This window comes from Patiria miniata, unplaced genomic scaffold, assembly GCF_015706575.1.
Source record: "Patiria miniata isolate m_02_andy unplaced genomic scaffold, ASM1570657v1 HiC_scaffold_12, whole genome shotgun sequence".
Classification (NCBI taxonomy): Eukaryota; Metazoa; Echinodermata; class Asteroidea; order Valvatida; family Asterinidae; genus Patiria; species Patiria miniata.
The window spans coordinates 6,228,646-6,246,678 of NW_024037050.1; the positions used below are offsets into that span (position 1 = coordinate 6,228,646).

Genomic DNA, 18,033 nt, shown 5'->3' on the forward strand with positions numbered 1-18,033 from the left:
TCAACTTCATATCATGCACCCTTTACTATACAAAGTCCATTACAAATAACAGCCTACTTTCTGTCATTTCAAGAAGCAGCGTCCAATGTCTTTCACAAAATGATCGAATAATAAAAAACTAACTTTGTTTTCAACTTTATGTGGTTGATTCTTTCTACAGTGCCTGGTCAAGTCCGTGACTTCCAGATCACCGGATACGACTCGGACAACATCCAGATCTCCTTCAGAGTTCCTGAGAGCCCCAACGGTCTTATCTTAGCCTACCTGGTGACCGTGGAAGGAACAAAACCAGTATGTTTGTCAAGTCAATGAAAATCCCCCACCCCAAGGCCACTGCCCCCCTCCCAACCCCCACCCCCTGCTCCCCCACCCACTCCCTCTATCAGCAGAGCTGTTCAACTATGGGAAAAATGTTGCAACCTGACGCCACTTTTGTCTTCGTATATCATTTCTATGAAGGTCATTCATTGTCAAAATGATTATTATTACAAGACATGAATCTGGCACTGAGAAACATTTCCAATTTTGTTAGGAAATACTTGGAACATGTTCTTGGCTCTCCATAGACTTTGTACAAAATCGCGGAAGTGGCGTCAGGTTGCAACATTTTTTTCAAACTAGGTTAACATCAGGAATAGTATTTTAAAAACCTTTAGTAAAAATGTTTGACCGAAATTGATCTGCTACCTTTCAGCAGGTACATGTTGATTCTGGGGACACCTCAAAGCTTAAAACAACTAAGTCTTTCAAGTGATACATTTTCAACTTATTTTTGTTGCTTTTGTGCCAAAAAACTGTAGATTCATGTTGAGGATTTTTTTTAAATAATTTTAAAAAAGGCTTTTAATAATGCACATAGTTTGTATATTTTAATTTTTAATGCCATTTTAATGATAGAATTCTAAAACAGACACAGATAATGGTTTGAGAAAACCATGATTTTTTGAAGTTGAGATGAAACAATATTTTTCTCAAAATCACGGTTTGTTCTAGTCACCTTCAATATTCCTTTTTTTTCTTGTCTTCAATTGATAATGTGATCTTGGTATAATTTTTTAGGGTGAACCTAGCGAGTCAGCCTTCCAGACCATCAACGCCCTGCCAAACGACGTGCAGTTTGAAGAAATCATCTCTCCACTGAAGGCGGGATACACTTACACACTGTCGGTCAGTAAAACAAGAATCATGACTCTCAACTGATGAAATTTGGATTGTAGAACCATGAATAATAATGACATTATGTTGACTGAGTTTGGTCTGTAGAAGCCAATAGAAAAATAACAATGAAAATGTTGGGTGCCTCAAAGAAGGTCGTTAAGGGAAAAAATGGGTCAAAAGGTCAAATTTTGATTTTTCGGGAAATCGATAGAGCTTTATAGAAATATTTTTCATTTGATATACATTTTGTCTCAATGGACTATGTCATTCTGACGTATTTAACAGTATGAAAAGATGGAAGGAGGTTTTTCATTATTTGTCCCTGGCAAAAGGACATTAGTGTGTAATACTTATGTAACAAAATACCTTCTAAATGCGCTAACGTCCCGCTGAAGTGGGTAGCAAATCCAAGTTTATTCCCAGCAAAAGGTCGTTAGGATTTAACATGCCGCTTAAGGGCATGTTTGAGGCAGGGGGAGTTCCCGGTAAAAGGCCGTTAGCATAAAAATGCCAATAACTTCAAAAATAAGTAATACTTTGAAACAAAAATGCATAATATTGTTTCAATTTTCAATTAAAAACGAATTTCCTGTGTCAAAATTTCAGCCTTATGCGATTTTTAACTTAGAAATGGGAGCACAAAACCTTGAAACTTGATAATCTCCAAATTTTTAATTTTTTTTTGGTTTACGAGCCTGGGCTGCTAACGTAATTTTCCTTGGCACACGATGAAATAATGATAAATAACTTGTTTGAAATTAAAAATAAGAGCCCATTTCTCAAAAAAATTAATTGTCTTCAACGCAGAGTACAAAAATCTGAAATTTTTTATTTTTATAAAATCAAATTTTGAATTTTCTCATCACTCGACTGGTCACATTGGTTAACAATCTCCATGCATATTAATTCAGAAATGAATGACAGCCTTTTTTTCCCCCGTTCTGACCAGATTCAAGCCATCAACACGGAGGGCGCCGGTGAACCGGTGGTGCTGAGCCCCCTCAGGCTTCCCATCAAAGGTAGGAAACGATTCCCAAGCGATCTACACACTCGGCATTTCTCTATATTTTAACTTCAAGGCAGAAGTTTATTTTCAAATCCACTCCTCCATTCAAGGTTGCTGTTCTTTGTTGGGCAGGGTAAAGCCTGGTTCGTACTTCATGCGAATGCGAAGCGAATTTGACGTCATGAAACATTCGCTGCGAAATCCGCCTGGTTTGAAATGTGTTCAACTTTTACGAATTTGCAACGCGAATACTCACCATGACGTCACATATTCGCTTTCGCTTTCGCGCAGAGTAGTTTTAAGTAGAAAAAAAGGAACTTCTTTTTCACTCCATTTCTTAGTAAAATTCACAGTTGAGCGATAAGCGAAAATATTTCTTCTTATGTCAAAAATTCACATGCCAACATTTTATTCATTTGGATCGTCCTAAATTAAAAAGAATAATATTGGGCCCAGGCACAACTCAACTTCATCAATTTTCTTTATCCTTGATATAAAACGTGAAAAAAATAACTTTCTCAATTTTTAAGTTCCTGGGCGCAATTTCATGGAGACGCCAACACAAAATATTGCTTGGTAAATTTATGTGCTTAGCAAGAATCAGCTGGATACCAGTCACAGGCAATACAAATTGAATGATCCAATTGCTGGTAACCCGTCTCTTGCCCCTAGAAGCTCCAATGGTATTCGTCCGAGTATCACCCGTTCTCCACGGAGCTAATCTGTGGTAGAACGTCTTATATCTAAGCATGCGTGATGTCATTTTATTCCAAAATCAGGACAGAGATTGTGATTGGTCACTGTCGATGCCACATTTCTGTAATACGACAACCAGTACAAATGCTACTCATCGTGGGCGTGATGTTTACGCATTTGGGCAGCTGGCATCACGTGCGTATAGAAGGTGCCCGCTGATTGGTCAGTTTCTCGAAGACATTCGCAGTCTAGTTGCATAATTAATCGCCGAATATGATTACATATCGTAGACCAGAAACGGCTTCGCCAGGGCCAGGGTCTATTACATAAACTACAGTGGTACTTGCCCTACTCAAAAACTTTCAACTTTAGATCTCTTGTCTAATGTTTTTGTTTGTTCTTCTTCCTTATTTTCCTGTCACTCAGAACCATACTACCAAGGCCAGCAGACTATTGATGAGTTCATCTTGGACGTCACTTCCTCCACCATTTCGCTCCGTATTCCGAGGTCCCTGTTCTCGGACCGGAACGGCATCGTCACTTCGTACTCCATTCTCGTCGTGGAAGAGGGAGGTAGGCGTACGAAAAAAACCCCGAATTTAGAGAAAACTGATTCTAAAAAAAATTTGGAGTACATGAATTTTTTGTGTTCTCTAATATTTTGTAGCTGTACATTTCAAGCAATTTAATATTTGATTATTCGAATATTGAAAAACCTTTGAACAAGTTTTACACACGCCAGCTGCACCTACATGCCGCGCCGGTCAACAGCTGCACTCAAATGCACAGGTTAAATTTTCGAGTGCAGCGATCAATATTATGGAGCGCTGGAGTGTTTTACGTTAAGTGTTTTATATGTACCTGCTAAAAGGATGGGAACAACAAACCGCTTTCGACAAAAAAGTTACCGTACAAAAAAAAGTGGCATCTGACAATTCTGTGCCTCAACTTAACGATTAAAATGACATCACAGTCGTGTGCATTTTTTTGGTGGTGTAAATTGAGGACAAACACGTGCAACATCATCGGTGAATCGAGGACAGAAACCGAATCGAGGACTCCTTGGTTTGAAAACGTGTACAAAACCAATGAGAGCTGTTGCAAAAAAGTTAGAGTAATAAACACAGGAAAAGGGAAGAGGAACAAAAGAAAATCCTTGACTTACACCATTTTTTGTTTGTTTGTTTGTTCTTCATATCCAAACCGGCAAAAAGCTATTCCAAAATTTGGATGATAATCAAATAATCTCTCTTCAAGACAGCCCTACTAATTTACCCACTTCAAATAGAAGTTTGGCTTTCTATTTTGTACAGATTTTAAAATACTGCATTTTTCATGATGCAAAATTGTATCTTCTTTTTTAATGACTACATCTTATCAGTTTTTGAAAATCTGGATTTTGTTGCTCCATTTTTTTCACCAGCCGATCGCACTGCTAGTGCCAACCCGCCCAATTACCAAACAGTTCGCAACAATGCTGTCAAGCCAGTCTACGTTACGATCAATCGCGCGGAGCTGTTCAGCTCGTCAGACAATCGCCGTCGCCGACAGGCCGACGTGGCTGAGAGCGCCAGGGTGGTCATTGGAGACCAGACCCCTTGCCCTAACAATGATGACTATTGCAACGGGCCTCTGGACTCCATCTCACAGTACAGGTGAGAGGCCGTTTTCAGTCCAGTTTCTCTTCTTTGGGAATTTTTTTTAATTGGGGGTGCTGTCACACTGAATATATTTCTGAAGGATGAAATTACAATTAGACGCCGTAATTAAAAAAAAAAAAATTTAACCAATTTCCATTCTTTCAGATCAAACGGGGATCTGTTATATCATATTTGAAACTGAAAGTGTATTTCAAGTTATTAACCCTTAAAGCTACAGTCCATCATTTGTAATTTGTGCATTTTGTTCGTTTGAAGCAACAAAAGAGTTCAAAATCTAATGAAGGATACTGAGCAACTAACCTGATGAAGTTTCAGCTAAGCTTCAGCTGTACATTCCGAGAAAAACAGCATTCTAAGATCTCAATTTCAAATCAAAAGTTACTGAATCATGTTTTGAATTGTTTTGAATTGCAGCTATACGCGATGTCGCGCACTGATCCGACGAATTATAACAACCGCGCGCGTGTGTGCGTCGTTCCAATACTTGTGCACACTGCGCTGAATAACAAAACGAACTACTAATTTAAATTTTCCTACGGTGCTTCTTAAGAATCACCGTTGGAAATGCCTTCTTTCGTTGATTACTTCAAAATGACAGCTTCCCAGAAAGAATAATTTCACAGGGAGTTTAGTTCCCTTACTATCTTTCAACCAAGTTTGTTTTTCAACAATAATTACGCCAGTTACTTTTCGGATGGCTGCAAATGATGGACTCTAGCTTTTAGTTACTGTAGCATTCAAAACCGCCCTGCCTGTTACTCCCTGTAGCACCCGAAACCACCCAAGTACTCTATAGTTTTATGGAATCTTCAGTGAATAAACACAGTGTAATACAGTGTAATACAATGTAATACAAGCGGGTTAAAATAAATTTGACACTCGGCATGCGACGGCTCCCTACGTTAATTTTGTCTCAGTTGTTTTGAGTGTCTAACATTGTTTTCGGACGTTTTTTTTTTCTTCTAAGATTTACGCTGTTACTAAAAAATATCTTAAACAACACTCGTTGACCTTAATAGATTTTGTTTTCAGATAGCAAACTTTACGGAAGTAGCTCACTTTGTTGATTTGAGATGGAAAATTGTTAATTTTTTCTTCTTGCTGATCTGTTTGTTTAACAGGGTTAGCATACGCGCTTACACAGAAGAGGGCTTGTACACCGACACCCCTTGGTCCAAAGTTATTGCAACAAGTAAGTCTGAATCAGGGTTGTTCATTAGTCTGGTCACGCATTGTCACGGAGTACCAGGATATGAAGTACGAATGATCAACACAAACTGAAAAATACCATTAAGTACTGCAGCGATTTCAAGGCATATCATTTGGTAATTTGTAAAAGATTGTGAAACCTGCCCCATCTCCGAAGTTCTATTTCTCCTGGGAGGAGAGAAGTAATCGTGGTAAATTGTAAATTTGGATATTAGGTTTTGCCCCTCACTTTTTTTAAATTCAATTCAGTTCAACTTTTGTTATGATAAAATCAACAGCAACATGTACTGCACATTGCAATACAAAGATACAAAAACAAAGAACAATTAATTTCATCTGGGATAGCCAATAAAAGCCGATTGCAGAGGCTTAATTCCATCAGGGTCCCATATTGGTGTTACCCTCATCAACGTAATTTCGTCAGTCCTGTTTCCAAGAAAAAGTTATGTAGGTTTACAAGATTACTGTGGTGGGACGTGAACCCCAGACCTGCTGAAAAAAGGCTATGGATTGTGGGTTCCAATCAAGTCTGGTAAAAGTTTCTCAATTTTTAAAATTTCTCCAAATAATTTTGTTAAATAGAAAATACGAAGCTTACACTTGTGAAAAGGACCAGCAAAGAAAAGCATTATTGAAATCCCCCGACGCAAAATTCCCACAAATGTCATTGTAAAGTGGCTAGCCCAGGGACACAGATCACCGCTTTGCTAAGGTAACACTTGATTTATTATCGAACGGAGAATGTTTGCAAATGAAAAGTGACAAATGACGATGTCACTATAAAGTGGCTAGCTCAGGGACACAGATCACCGCTTTACTACGGTAACACTTGATTTATTATCAAACGGAGAATGTTTGCAAATGAAAAGTGACAAATGACGATGTCACTGTTAAAAGTGGCTAACTCAGGGACACAGATCACCACTTTACTAAGGTAACACTTGATTTATTATCAAACGAAGAATGTTTGCAAATGAAAAGTGACAAATGACAATGTCACTATAAAGTGGCTAGCTCAGGGACACAGATCACCGCTTTACACCGCACATACAGCTTACATGACTGTACTGAGCATTCGACATGAAACAACACATTAACAATATTTGCTTGGTTTTTTCCCCCAGAGTCTGACATATGGTGGTTCATCTACGTACTGATTCCATTTGCCATCATCGTCCTTATCATTGCCTTCATCATGTGCCTCTGCTGTTGCATTGCCAATGACGAAGGGGACAGACGCCAGCCAGAGGCCAAAAGGTAAAGAAATAATGAAGACACACATTATGACCAACACTCAGGGATTTTTGTAAGGAACCTCACTTAAACCCTCCAAACTCCTCCACTATGCAGGAAACCAATGGCACATTTTTGGTAGTGAAACTTTCAAGGTGTATCGAGCTGCATGTGGTGTAATAGTATCTAGGCTCTACCTTCCTCATCCCTTTGAAATCTCCCAAAATCTTGACATGACAACAAGAGGGCCCTATTACTTTCGGCCTTTGGCCTCGGCATATGGAATCCTTGTGTTATCGCTCATAGTCCCTCAGAGTGCATAGTTGTGCACTAGTGACCTCCTTGCCAGTCAATAGGTGTGCTATTAGTTATTGAATTTGCTGAGCCGAAGGCTGAGTGGCATATGGAACACAGACACTACATTTCCCATGTTTCACGAGCGAGAGTGAGATAATAACAAATGCATCTTCATGCAAGCTAGACGCACAGTAAAGATGGAATGCGCACACTGCAGGAACTTTTTTGCAGTTATCTTCTTACACATGTGTGCATGTAGGAATAGTGTACTCATCTATAGCGTGATGCTTGGAATGGGATATGGTTCGTGGTATACAGAATAATACTGCACGATTGTTGCCATGAATCGACCAAACAGGATCGAGGTTTCCGTTTGCATGGACATAAAATAGTTTAATTAGCAAGCATTGATCCAATGTTTTCTAGGGGAAGAGAGAAAGCGCCTTTGGCCGAGACCCAACTCAACGAGAATTCCAGCAACAACGTCAGCGTTGCCGCCGTGGCCACCCCTGAACCCCTTGCCCCGGCCCCGGCCCCGGCCCCAGCCAAACCACGGCCCCAAAGCAGCCGCACCTCAAGGTAAGCACTCCCACATATATCAATCCGTTCAAATTTGAGGCACGTGTGGATTGTGGTAGTTTTTGTGGTTGAATGGCCCCCAAAAAAGTGGGTAAAAAAAAATACGGCGTGGGGTTCGGGGCCCGCTTAAGGGCCCCGAAATTTTTTTGGATTCTAGATGCTCTGTGGTGCGATCTGAGGCAATTTCTGACCACTTTAACCAATGTTTTTTGAGGAAAAGATGGTGGTGTACTCATTGCCTGCCTTTATTGCGATGTCACATAAAAAAAAAAAATTGGTTTCGTTTTGGGGGGGGGGGGGCATGGCCCCCTTTGGCCCCCCCCCCCCCCTGGATCCGCCCTTGATGGATTGTGGTAGTTCTTGTTGAAGGAGTACTAAGTACAACATGCGCACGATCATGGTACCACCTCCAAACTTTCTTCTAATTGTTGATGCTGGATTCCTGTATAACTTAAATGAAATCAGCTACAACTTTATTAGCTTCTCGGGTGAAAATGACTGGGTTTTTTTTCTTAATATTATTTGTAAACAAAGAAATTCACGGGAGCGGGGTTTGAACTTGCAACCTTCAGAATGCCGTTCCTGTGCTCTACTAACTGAGCTATCCAGCCCTATGTTGGCGGCTCCCAATTCTAGTCAATGTCTTTGTTTAAGGGGCGCTTTTCAGAAGCCTTAAACTCGTAAATGCCGTGTAGACAGGGATAACACCCAACTTCATATTGTTCAATGCTCAGAGTGCTATTTCTTGATATAACAGGCCCTGTAACTTGCTTGCAATATGTTAACATTCTTCTTTATGCCAAGTTGAAGGCAAGATAACACACACACAAAAGACTATATTTACTGATTGTTCCCAAATAGGCATGGATTTGTGACTCCCACTTTCTAGCATCCCCCATTTACTATTTCTTATTCCGTTCCAGGCCGATTGCCGTGGTGAAGTTTGGTCAGCACGTGAGCAAGATGTCGGCAAAGACTGGCGACAACTTTGCCAAGGAGTTTGAGGTCAGTGCTGAATTTTTTTTGGAAAGCATTAAAATTTCTATTTCATAATTAATGTTTTTGAAAAACTGGAAATACTGGAGACCCTATGGTTTTGAAAAAAATTTAATCCTGTGGTTGTGGAAAGTTATCCTGGCTCTTTTTCCTTTTCTTTTGAAAATATATTAAGTGATAGAACTATGGTTCCCATGAGTCCTGTGATTCTAGAAAGACTACCATGGTTCTGGATGAGTCCTGTGGTTTTTTTGAAAAAGACCCCATGGTTTGGGATTGGTCCTTTGGTCCTCAAAATATCTTATGGTTCTGCCTAGGTCCTCTGGTTCTGGAAAGACCATGTCGGGTCCTACGGTCCTAGAAGTATCCCATGGTTCTGGATAGGTCCTGTGGTTCTGGGAAGATCCCATGGTTCTGTCAAGATCCCATAGTTTTGAATGACTTCTTTTGGTTCTGGACAGTTTTGTAGTCTGGATTGGTTTTGTGGTTTTAGAAAGATTGGTCCTTTTTATAAATTTTATAGTTCTGGTAAGATTCAATGTTTGCAACTTCTAATCAAATTATATCGATATTCGTTTTGCAGGATTTGAATCTCATTGGAGAGACTCATGCCAAAACAGTTGGGGCCCTGCCTGAGAATGAGGATAAGAACCGCTACGGCAACATTGTCCCATGTGAGTCAACTTTATCCATTGTCCAGGGCCACTCCCATGCAATCACATGTCTGATTATTAAAGTACATCGGACTTGTCCATCCTAACAAGCTTTTATGGATTTCAACTTTTCAAAATTTACTCTCGATTATCAAAGAAGTCTTCTTGTTAATGTCAAAATTGTAAAAATTTTGAGATCCTTCTTTCACCTCAATAAATTTGCACAACATAAACTGTCGCAAAATTTTGCCCTCATCTTTTTATCCAATCAGAGCTTTTGTACCATGATATACTCTTGTTGTGTGTATGTGTCTGTCTTGATTTCATTGGCCCGACTGAATTTCAATAGAATAAAATTGAAAATAAATCATAATTATATTGTCCATATTTTTTAGTTGACTTCAACCGTGTTCGTCTGGACAAAGATGACGACTACATCAACGCTAGTTTCATGTCGGTAGGTTGCCAACTAATTTTCACATGAATTGTAAAGTTGCTCCAATTCGTACTTGAAGTTGTCCAACGTCTTTGTGGATTTTTGTTGCTGGGTCGTCCTAATTGATTGGTTTATACATCTCTTGTCCAGGGTTTCACCGGGGCCAAGGAGTACATCGCCGCCCAGGGACCGCAGGCCAACTCCGTCAACGATTTCTGGCAGATGATCTGGGAGCAGAAGGCGCCTACCATCGCCGTCATCGGCACCTGTGTGGAGAAAGAACGGGTGAGTGGTTAGAAGTTGGCTCTGTGACAGGATCCAGTAGACCCTTGTAGGGTGTGTCCTCACTGAGGCTAGCTTTTGTTATTTAAATTCAACGACAAAGAGTGTACAGTATGGGGGCACATGCTTATCACAGGGGGAAGGATATGTGGGGTGTCTCTGGCTGACAGGCTGCCAAGTGAGGAGTTGGGAAGGAGAGTTGGAGTGGAGGGGATCGGTGTCGTGTTGAGGAGGCACAGGCTGAGGTGGTATGGTCACGTGGAGAGGAAGGAAGATGCCAGCTAGGTCAAGAGGTGTACCAACATAGTCGTGGGTGGGCTCACACCCGTCGGCCGACCGCGTAAGACGTGGCAGGGTTCCGTGACTGATGACATGCGACTGTTTGGAGTCAAGGCGAGGGACACGACGAACAGGGCCAAGTGGAGAGGAGCCATAGGGAGAAAGCAAGCCAACCCAGAACAGACTGGACAACGGCCTCAAAACCGACGATGATGATGATGACGATGATGAAGACGGACCTTCTCTAAGATGTTACACGATATGCTTTTTTTCTTACTAGTAGTTGCAGAGAAAACATTGATTGATGCTAAGTAACTCACATCGTTTGGATCAGTTGACAAAATCTGTCAATTAAATCAGGGGTGTGAAATCTCAGCTTTAAAGCTGATTTCAGCTTTTTTTGTTTTGGATTTCAGCTTTTTTCCGTCACTTGCTGTGTACAAAAGTATAGGAGATTTCCAAAGTTCAGCTTTTTTACACCTTTTTCAGGTGTTTTCAGCTATTTTTATCAGTGGTCACTCAGACCCTTGTAAATGCTCATGATGTATCTACCTGTTCACAAATTTGTCAACTTTATTTATATATTTTTATTTCAAGCCAGACTCGTCGCAGTCAGTAATCATCAATCATATGTGTTTTTTTTTTTTTTTTCCTTTGTCCTTTTAGGTGAAGTTTGCCCAGTACTGGCCGTCCGACTCCACCCCCATCACCTTCGGCGAGGTGACAGTCAACAGGGTCTCTGAGCGCGAGGAGACCGATCAGGAGTACATCGTACGAGACCTCTGCCTTGAATCGGTGAGTCACGGCATGCCATCTCTGAACTTTGAGCTGATGAGTGTTTTCTTGATGCTGAAGACACAGATATTTTCTCAGGAGCCTCTTAGAATCTTCAATTGGTTGATTGTGCTCAGACCAAATAAAAAGTACGAATACTTTACCGCGAGTAAGAGCTATGAGTACAGGGAAGTTTCTTTTTCGCAATTATGAGTTTTAACACAAGTACATTTTTATTAGTACGAGTACGGGCAAGAAAAAATGAAATTGGATACGACTTCCAAACATCCATTGACATCCATTGACATCCACCACCAATGACCACGATTCACAAAGTTTCAAATGTTACTTTTGAATGCCACAGTTCACATTTTTTGCGATGTTTGGAATTATAATCAGGACGGAAATTTGCCCTTTCTAGAATATCATAACACTTGTACGTGACCAAAATGCGTGTCAAATCTTATACAGCGCGTGCTAGTATGTACGCGTATATCGGCGGCCACTATTGTAAGACGGGGGCGAATTGGTCAAAATGTAGTGTATTGGCATCCGCTATCCAGTTTTTATGTAGAGATCAGGGCCCAATTTCATAGAGCTGCTTAAGCAGAAAATTTGCTTAAGCACGAAAAAAATTGCTTAGTAAAATTAGGTTACCGGCCAAAACTCCATGTGATGTACATTGCTTGTGACTGGTATTTAGCTGTTGTTTACTTAGCATAACAATCGCATGGAGTTTTGGCCGGTAACATGATTTTATTAAGCAAGACGTTTTTGTGCTTAAGCAAATGTTGTGCTTAAGCAGCTCTATGAAATTGGCCCCAGTGAGCTATCCTAAGCATAAACCTTTGTCAGTCGTAATAGCTGTTCATCATTCATAGTAAATTGACTTGTTTTTTTTTTGTTTTCAAAGGGATCTGAGGTGCGCGCCCTGCGTCAGTACCAGTTCACCGCTTGGCCGGTTCATGGCGTGCCCAAGAAGTCGGACCAGATGCTGAACTTCATACGCACTGTGCGCGCCCACCTGCTGGAGAACTCTGGGCCCCTTGTGGTGCATTGTGGGTAAGTTTGTAAAAAAAATCCATGTGCCAAGAAATAGACCTTTGCCGCCAGTACTTAGTGCTTGGATTGAAGAGTAAACGCTGAAGATGGACCACTGTCTTGGTTTTTGTCAGTGCAGTTGTTAGATCTTACAAAAGGAAGAAAACAGAACAAAAGTTTCCCTTAGCATGATATTTTACTGCAATTTGAAATGTGAACTTTCAGTCCAATATTCAACTTAATCAGTTCAGCCATTGAGTTCTCTACGTAGAATATTTCGGTTTATAGTTTTGGGGCTTCACAACCTGTGTAAATGTTTGAAATGTCAGTATATGAATATTCCCCTGCATGGACAATGCAAACATTGCAAATTTTTTCCAAACAGTTTCCCAGCAGAAATGGACATGCAGATCAGAAATATAGTTTAAATAAACATTGTTCATGCAGATCACATCCTTATGAACAGTATCAACTTGACCTTTGACCTGTATATACCCCATCCTCCACCCCTTCCAACAGTGCTGGCATTGGCCGTACCGGCGTGTTCATTGCCCTGGACGTACTAACCCAGCAGCTGGCCCTTGATGAGGAGTACATCGATGTGTTTGGCACCGTGGCCGCCAAACGGGAGGAGAGAACCAACATGGTGCAGACCGAGGTAAAGGCCACAGTCAATAAACAATCTGTAAAGTTGGGATATGAAACGGTTCTTTCAGTTTGAGGAAACATTGACATTTGAGTTGTGATATCGGTGCATGGAGTACACCTAAAGAATTTCTTGAACAAGTGAATTTGAAGTTTCAGCTGCAGTGATTGACTTGTGATTGACTTGTGATTGACTTGCAATGGACTTGTGATTGACTTGCGATTGACTTGCGATTGACTTGCGATTGACTTGCGATTGACTTGCGATTGACTTGCGATTGACTTGCGAATGACTCGCGAATGACTCGCGAATGACTCGTGATTGGCTTGTAATTGACTTGCGATTGACTTGCGATTGACTTGCGAATGACTCGCGAATGACTCGCGATTGACTCGCGATTGACTTGCGATTGACATGCGATTGACTTGCGATTGACTTGCGATTGACTTGCGATTGACTTGCGATTGACCCGTGATTTGACTTCTGATTTGACTTCTGATTGATATTGATGTGATTTGTGATTGACTCGATTTTACAACTCCACTGCAGTCGGCCAAAGAAACTTGGCACGCATGAAACAATCAAAATTAGAATTTATGTTTTTGGATTTTTTCAATGCTGTTCTTGTTCCTTGCTGTTATTATGCTTATCCCTCTTCCTTACAGCTTCAGTACGAGTTTGTGCACAAGGCCCTGCTAGACATTATTGAGGGCCGCGTCACAGGGCCCAAACGCCGTAAGTACAAACTTTTTGTCGGCGTTACTCAGCTCTGTAACAAGACTTTGTGTTTATTTCCACTCGTATGTTAACCAGAGTTGGCTTTCATTGAGATAAAACTGTCAAGCACACAATGTTTGAAAAAAAAGGGCCATGGGGTTCTGTGCGTATTCTAGCACAGACTTATAAATGATAAGTTAAATCACTTGTGAAGAAAAATACACATTGACACATTGAAAGGTGTTTGTTCAGAGGATAGTTTTATAACTTAATTGGTAGTCATGGCTTTTTGTACACGCAGGCATACCCCAAAAAAACAGTAATATTACCATTAATTTATACATGTTGCAAATATAAGCCTAACATCTTAGGACAGCATGGCATAGCAGCATGTGCACATTTTTCAGAGTATGTCACTTGGAGAGAGCAAATTGCGCCAATCAATCCAGCAGTATGTATCTTGCTATAAAATATGGTTGAACTTGTAGAATTTGCTCTTTAAACAGTATGGATAAAAACTATGAGAAAGATGCCAGGACGGCTGTTTTGACTGTTAGCTACTGACAGGCTTGACGCACGGTGTAAATAACATTGCCTGTGTCTTCACCCGCCTCCCCTCCCCTTTCCCCTCCCCGTCCCCTTCCCCTCATCCCTTACACCCCAACTCCCAACCCTGACCCCCAACCCCCACCCCATCCCCCACTACCACCCCCACTCCCACCCCAACCCCAAACCCGACCCCCACCGCTACCCCCAACCCCTACCCCAGCCCCCTGACCCACACCACCTCCATCACACGTTCCCCTTTCCTTCATTGTTGCACACCATTTTTTTTGGTTAAATGCACTTCAATTTGTTCCCACAGGAGCCAGCATCGACACCGACCAACGTGTGGAGGACATTATAGCCGAGATCCCTCAGTAAACCCACAACGCATCTCACTATCTGGCTTTGTGTCAACAACTCTGTTTACCGGAGTAAACACTGTAGTTTTGATCTGTTGTTGATCTTTGTGAAATGAAATGACCATATTCAGTTTGCGATTACTATTTTTTTTAAGGAAATGTCGTCGTCTCTCAGAAACTTCAAATGCACTGACATATTTTGTTTCTTCCATTTTTATTACTTTTTCTACAGGGAAAAGCATTGTTCATTATTATCTTAAAAAAAAAACTACCAGAGAGAGAGAAAATAATGGTGAATTGGGGGTTAACAGACAAGCAATGAATTATTGCTGTTGTGTGCATTGTTTGTTTTAGAAAGACTAGTGTTAGACACATTCACTGATTTCAAAGCATAAGTAGTTTGTATTTGAATTTGGCAGAAATAGCAAGTAAAACTTGCAATGTATTTTCTTTGGCGTGTTTGTAAATTCTGTAAGCCATGAAGTTTTTAATACTCAGTGCACTTATATAAAAAAAAGTATTCATTGATTTGTGGGTAAACAGGAGTAGATGTCAGAATAATTGACTGTATATAGGCTAATGAACACATTTGTGATCAGTTGAAGACAAATATGTATGCCAGGAGTCTATGGTGAGCTTTCACTATTTAATGAGCACCAGTTTGGATTGTCTCTATACTACAATCGTTCAAAGCCAAACTCAGAGGTCACTAGTCAGTCACAAGTTAATCACAAGTCAATCAGTAACCAATCACAAGCCAATTGCATGTAAATCACATGTCCGTCACTAGTCAATCACAAGTCAATCACATGTCAGTCACAAGTCAATTACTAGTCAGTCACAAGTCAATCACAAGTCAATCGCATGTCAGTCACAAGTCAATCACTTGTCAGTCACAAGTCAATTACAACTTAATCACAAGTCAATCACATGTCAATCTCATGCCAGTCACAAGCCAATCACAAGTCATTCACATGCTAATCACATGTCAATCACATGCTAATCACATGTCAATCACAAGTCCAATCACAAGTCCATTCACAAGCTGTGAAGATGAACATGACAAAGGCAGACCGCTTCCGATGACTTGTGATCTAACTTGTGATTGAGTAGATCCCAACTCTTGTACAATTCAAAATGGTCGTGATAAACATCCAACCTGATGCTCATATATTGAGACTGATTCTAACACGACTTGAAGAAGAGGCAAGCATTCCTTAATGCAGAACATTCTGTGCCAAGTTTTTTTTTTAAAGTATGTCTTATTTGTGGCATGTTTACAAATGACTACCTTTGTGTATTTTATTGATAACTGATAATTTGTTGTATGTTTGCCTAAGTAAATCATGAGTAATTGTAATCCGAATGAATTAAGTGGAGTGTCGGGGATGAACAAACAAAAATTGATTCAAAATTAATAGAAATTATGGTATGGAAAGTTAAACATGGTTTCTTTATAGTAAGATTATTGTATGCATGTATTGGGATAGCATTTTTAAACATTCATATATAATGCATAGTAACTAAGAGTTTCCTTAAACCTTTGCCTTATTTTTGTATCGGAAATGGAATTAAAGATGGACAATGTTTTTAAAGCATTGTAAATTAATGTAGTAAATGATTTGTTTTTAAAGGATGTTTATGGTGTAATTATCAATATGCAATGTATATAAGTTGACTTCTTAATTGACAGTAAAATTGCAAGTTTATAATACAGGTATAAACTGTGCACAACTTTTCGTTCTTTAAAAAAAAAGTAATGTTTCAAAAACAGTGTGTTTTAACAATAGGTGCCTGTGCCAAAATGATGCAGTAGTACCCGTAGTACACAGTTAAAGTTAAAGTTAGCGATTTTTGGGTCGGAATCAAAATCTCTTTCACTGAACAATCCAGATAATTTCAAGAACAAAGTGCTGCTTAGAAATACATGTACATATCGCAATTATCAAAATATGAAGCTGTCCATAAACGTGAACTGGATTTTTGATTGCACATACAATGGGACACCCCAGTCTTAGCTACATGCATTGGTGCAGCCATTCTTGTTTTAAATAACCCCCATATTGTTTTAGCAAAAAACTTTGGGGGTCCACGTATGTAATGGAGTATGTCCTCAGATTCATTTGCAGCATCTGTCCCCTGACAAACATTGGCCTCATTCTTATAATCATATTAGAATGATTTTATTGTTGTACTATTGTAGTATTCATTAGTAAGTTACTCTTTGTAGAATGTCGTATTTACCTTTGTATCCGGTGTATGTTAATATTACAAGACCTTTTGGTCATGTTCTGTGAGCGTTGAGTAGAATGGAACACAAGTTGTCGTTTGATCGACCATGTGACCATGTGTACATTATGTGACCTCTCGCCAACTCCAGCCAGTATGTTGGTCATTATGGTCACATATCTCTTTGGTCACTGTCTTGAATCTTGAACTGACAATCATCAAAAACCTGTGTCACTCCAAGTCTAGTCGTCGTTTGCAAGCCCATGTTGTTGTTTTTTGGGGCTTTTGTTTTAGATGGTCAATTGCATATAGGCCTATACATTTTGTCCCCAAAATTACTTTTGGCCCAAAGTAATAAGCAGAACAAGCCAGACAAGTTTGCGATGACTAGAGATGGTCTTTTTCACCCAAAAGGCTTCCAGTTTAGGAATTGGCCTTTCTCGTCATTTCTCAAAGTCCAGAACACCCCATCACAAATGGAAAACGGAAGTAGAAACACACGCGTGCTTATTTTGTAGGTGGGGTTGTCATGTGACTTAAGGAACTTGTTTCATTGGCCAGTTCTGTATTAGCAGGTGGCATGTGTTCAACAATGACGTGAAGGATCACAGAATCTCAAATTTCATTAATCATATTTATGTCATGTGTTCGATTTTAAAAAGATACTTAGAAGTGTAGTTTTGTCAGTACTCTGTGGTGGGGATTTTTTTTTAAAGATTTTTTATTTAATCAAGTCATGGTTTTAGTTTTTGCTGGAATATATATATAAATATATGAAATAAATTTTGTTTATATAAAAAAAATGGATGGATCTCATCACAAGTGTTAATTTTGTTGTATGGTGACATATGCCAGTTGGAATGTAGTTTATTTATCAAGATGTTCTTTTGCTGCCATTGTTACAGTCAAAGAAAATAGAAACATTTTGGTAACAAAAACCCTGCTTACCGGAAAAAGGTGCTTTATAAGGCAAGCCAAAAATCAGCTCAGGCTTTGCTAATGCTAAGTTCACACATTCCCGATTTTTTAAGGCGAATCGCCAAGAATAGCAATCCTTGAGTAAATCGGGAACTGGTTTTTGGCTGCCTCGGGATGATTCTGATAGCTCGGTGAAAGATCGAGAAAGATTTGGAAGAGCCCCGACAAATTTGAACATGTTCAAATTTGTCGGGTAATTCGGGAACCAATTTCAATTCTTGGTTTATTCTGGTTGTTTTCACAACTAATTTGGGACTG

General features: G+C 39.9%; 1 protein-coding gene across 1 annotated transcript in view; it reads left to right on the plus strand.

Annotated features, from left to right (window-relative positions):
• The window catches only part of LOC119746392, an 81,644-nt gene extending 66,818 nt beyond the window's left edge, over positions 1-14,826 (plus strand). The window contains exons 48-64 of the mRNA XM_038223309.1: positions 161-291; positions 1,060-1,167; positions 2,108-2,177; positions 3,287-3,433; positions 4,284-4,515; positions 5,643-5,713; positions 6,855-6,987; positions 7,687-7,839; positions 8,763-8,844; positions 9,419-9,509; positions 9,884-9,945; positions 10,075-10,209; positions 11,152-11,280; positions 12,173-12,321; positions 12,820-12,958; positions 13,612-13,681; positions 14,529-14,826. Of these exons, the coding sequence (XP_038079237.1) occupies positions 161-291; positions 1,060-1,167; positions 2,108-2,177; positions 3,287-3,433; positions 4,284-4,515; positions 5,643-5,713; positions 6,855-6,987; positions 7,687-7,839; positions 8,763-8,844; positions 9,419-9,509; positions 9,884-9,945; positions 10,075-10,209; positions 11,152-11,280; positions 12,173-12,321; positions 12,820-12,958; positions 13,612-13,681; positions 14,529-14,587 (1,961 nt within the window). The 3' untranslated portion in view covers positions 14,588-14,826. The remainder of the gene's footprint in view (positions 1-160; positions 292-1,059; positions 1,168-2,107; positions 2,178-3,286; positions 3,434-4,283; positions 4,516-5,642; positions 5,714-6,854; positions 6,988-7,686; positions 7,840-8,762; positions 8,845-9,418; positions 9,510-9,883; positions 9,946-10,074; positions 10,210-11,151; positions 11,281-12,172; positions 12,322-12,819; positions 12,959-13,611; positions 13,682-14,528) is intronic.
• Positions 14,827-18,033: the final 3,207 nt, after the last annotated feature.